The 2,026-nt window shown below is 32.2% G+C and overlaps 1 protein-coding gene across 1 annotated transcript in view; it reads right to left on the bottom strand.

Annotated features, from left to right (window-relative positions):
- Positions 1–2,026, bottom strand: part of Ranbp21 (exportin-5-like protein Ranbp21) — a 47,618-nt gene that overhangs the window by 27,275 nt on the left and 18,317 nt on the right. Inside the window, exon 10 of the mRNA XM_067048227.1 lies at positions 1,538–1,723. Within this exon, the coding sequence (XP_066904328.1) occupies positions 1,538–1,723 (186 nt within the window). The remainder of the gene's footprint in view (positions 1–1,537; positions 1,724–2,026) is intronic.

Genomic DNA, 2,026 nt, shown 5'->3' with positions numbered 1-2,026 from the left:
AATATAATACCGAAAATAATTTATACCACCAATACCGACCAGTGTAAAAAGGAAATAGTCTACATTCAACTATAAGTCAAGAAGATAGATGAAGTAAAAAGGGTGTAATAACCTAGATGTTGATCGCCCTGAATAAAAATCTAATCTAATCTAATCTGACAGATTAGGTCAGAAAATATTAGTTCAATTATAATAATAATAATAATTAGAAAAAAAACAGCCATTTCAAAAGTCAATTCTACCAGGATTTTTTAAATTGTATTAGAAGAATAGAAGCTTCAAGGAGCACAATCAATCGGACTGATAGTGTTGGTGACTACTGTAATCTCCTACACTCATATTACAATATAAAAATGTTCCTGCCAGAATTGACCATAACTTGGAACTAATAGAACTTTGGTAAAGAAGTTTTAATTAAAAACAAATTGTTAGCATCAGAATACAACTTCGAATTATTGCTCACTACAAAGAGAAGCCATAACCCTCTTACAGATTAAGTCAGAAAATATTAATTCCATAATAATAATAATAATTAGAATATAATAGACATTTCTACCAGAATTTTTATAAAAATGGAGAACAGAAGCTTCAAGGAGCTCACTCAATTGGACTGATACTGTCAGCATTGTTGACTACAGCAATCTCCTATTACAATATACAAATTTTCCCGCTAAAATTGACCAACGTTGCCCCCGCCCCACCCCACCACTTTTGTTTCATCCCTCGTGTGACAAAATCAAAAACAACTAAACATCATTATTTTTCTTGGACATAATTATTATTAATGTTGTTCAAAACTTCTGGTAAATAAACCAAACATTAGGAATTCACAATTAAGGAATAACATTGGAAATTAAAATTTTTTTTCTGGTACACTCGTCATACGATAGAGCTGCACTTTCCCTATTAGAGTGGTTCTTTATTTCAAATCCCTAAATGAAACCATAATTATTTCAAAACATAAAACTTAACTGTCTAAGTGGAAAAAAATTAAACATATAGAGAAAAAAAACTAAACATATAAGAGAGGAAATTAAAAGAAATAAAACGATCAGTAAAACCATGGTCGACATCCCACCACAACAGCCGCAGGGAGGAGGTTGCTCTGGCCCGCTTGAGAATAGGTCATACTCTCCTCACGCACTCTCACCTGATCAGAAAACTGCCACCTCCAACGTGCAAATATTGTCAGTCCATTCTTACGATTAGACATATTTTTGAAGAGTGTACTCACTATTTGCTGACAATAAATAGGATAGGGCTGACCCCAAATTTATCCGAAGCTCTCACAGATGAGGAAGGTAAAATTACACGAGTGTTTGAATTTTTAAAAGCACATCGCCTTCTTTATAAATTATAACTCCTCTTCGATTTTCATTTTTTTACTTATTTTATTTTTTTTTTTTACTTTTTTTTTTTTTTTTACTTTTATCATGCCATAGGCGTTGATGACCAGAGGGTTTTACGCCTTTAAGCAATAATCAACAACAATAACAACTATACATATAGATGTGCAAATATTGAAAACAATAATTACAGCAGTTGTTTCCGGAGGAGCCATACTGAGAAATACAAAGAGCGCTGATATGCATGACAACATGGCAGAGAGGATAAGAGGATCGGTTGGTTCCAATTGCAGGCACAGTACGAGGAGCTTCAATCCGTTGTTCACATCTGGCCTTTCCTTAGCCATCACCAGTTTTCCAAGGACAGCATCCAGGGCCTACAAAGTATTTTTAATAAGTTTAAATTTACAAATTTAAAAAAAATTAGCAATTATTTCGATCATAATATTAAACTAGGTTGTTCACACAAACAGACCATTTCACAACAGAATAGGTCAGAAAGAAGCTTTTAAAGGTGCAAAATTACATAAAATTCCTAGCTATGACATTATTAGAGATAGCCCTTCATTAAATTTTTTTTTTTTTTTATCTATTGATATTTACAACTGTATAAAAAAAAATACAACAAGTAAATTTGATCATAATGACATAATGATATGATACAGGATGTAGAGAAACTA

Source organism: Halyomorpha halys, unplaced genomic scaffold (genome assembly GCF_000696795.3).
Source record: "Halyomorpha halys isolate HHAL.00 unplaced genomic scaffold, Hhal_1.1 Scaffold28.1, whole genome shotgun sequence".
Lineage (NCBI taxonomy): Eukaryota > Metazoa > Arthropoda > Insecta > Hemiptera > Pentatomidae > Halyomorpha > Halyomorpha halys.
The sequence above is the reverse complement of the archived record's forward strand: the minus strand, read 5'-3'. Positions and strand labels throughout refer to the sequence as shown.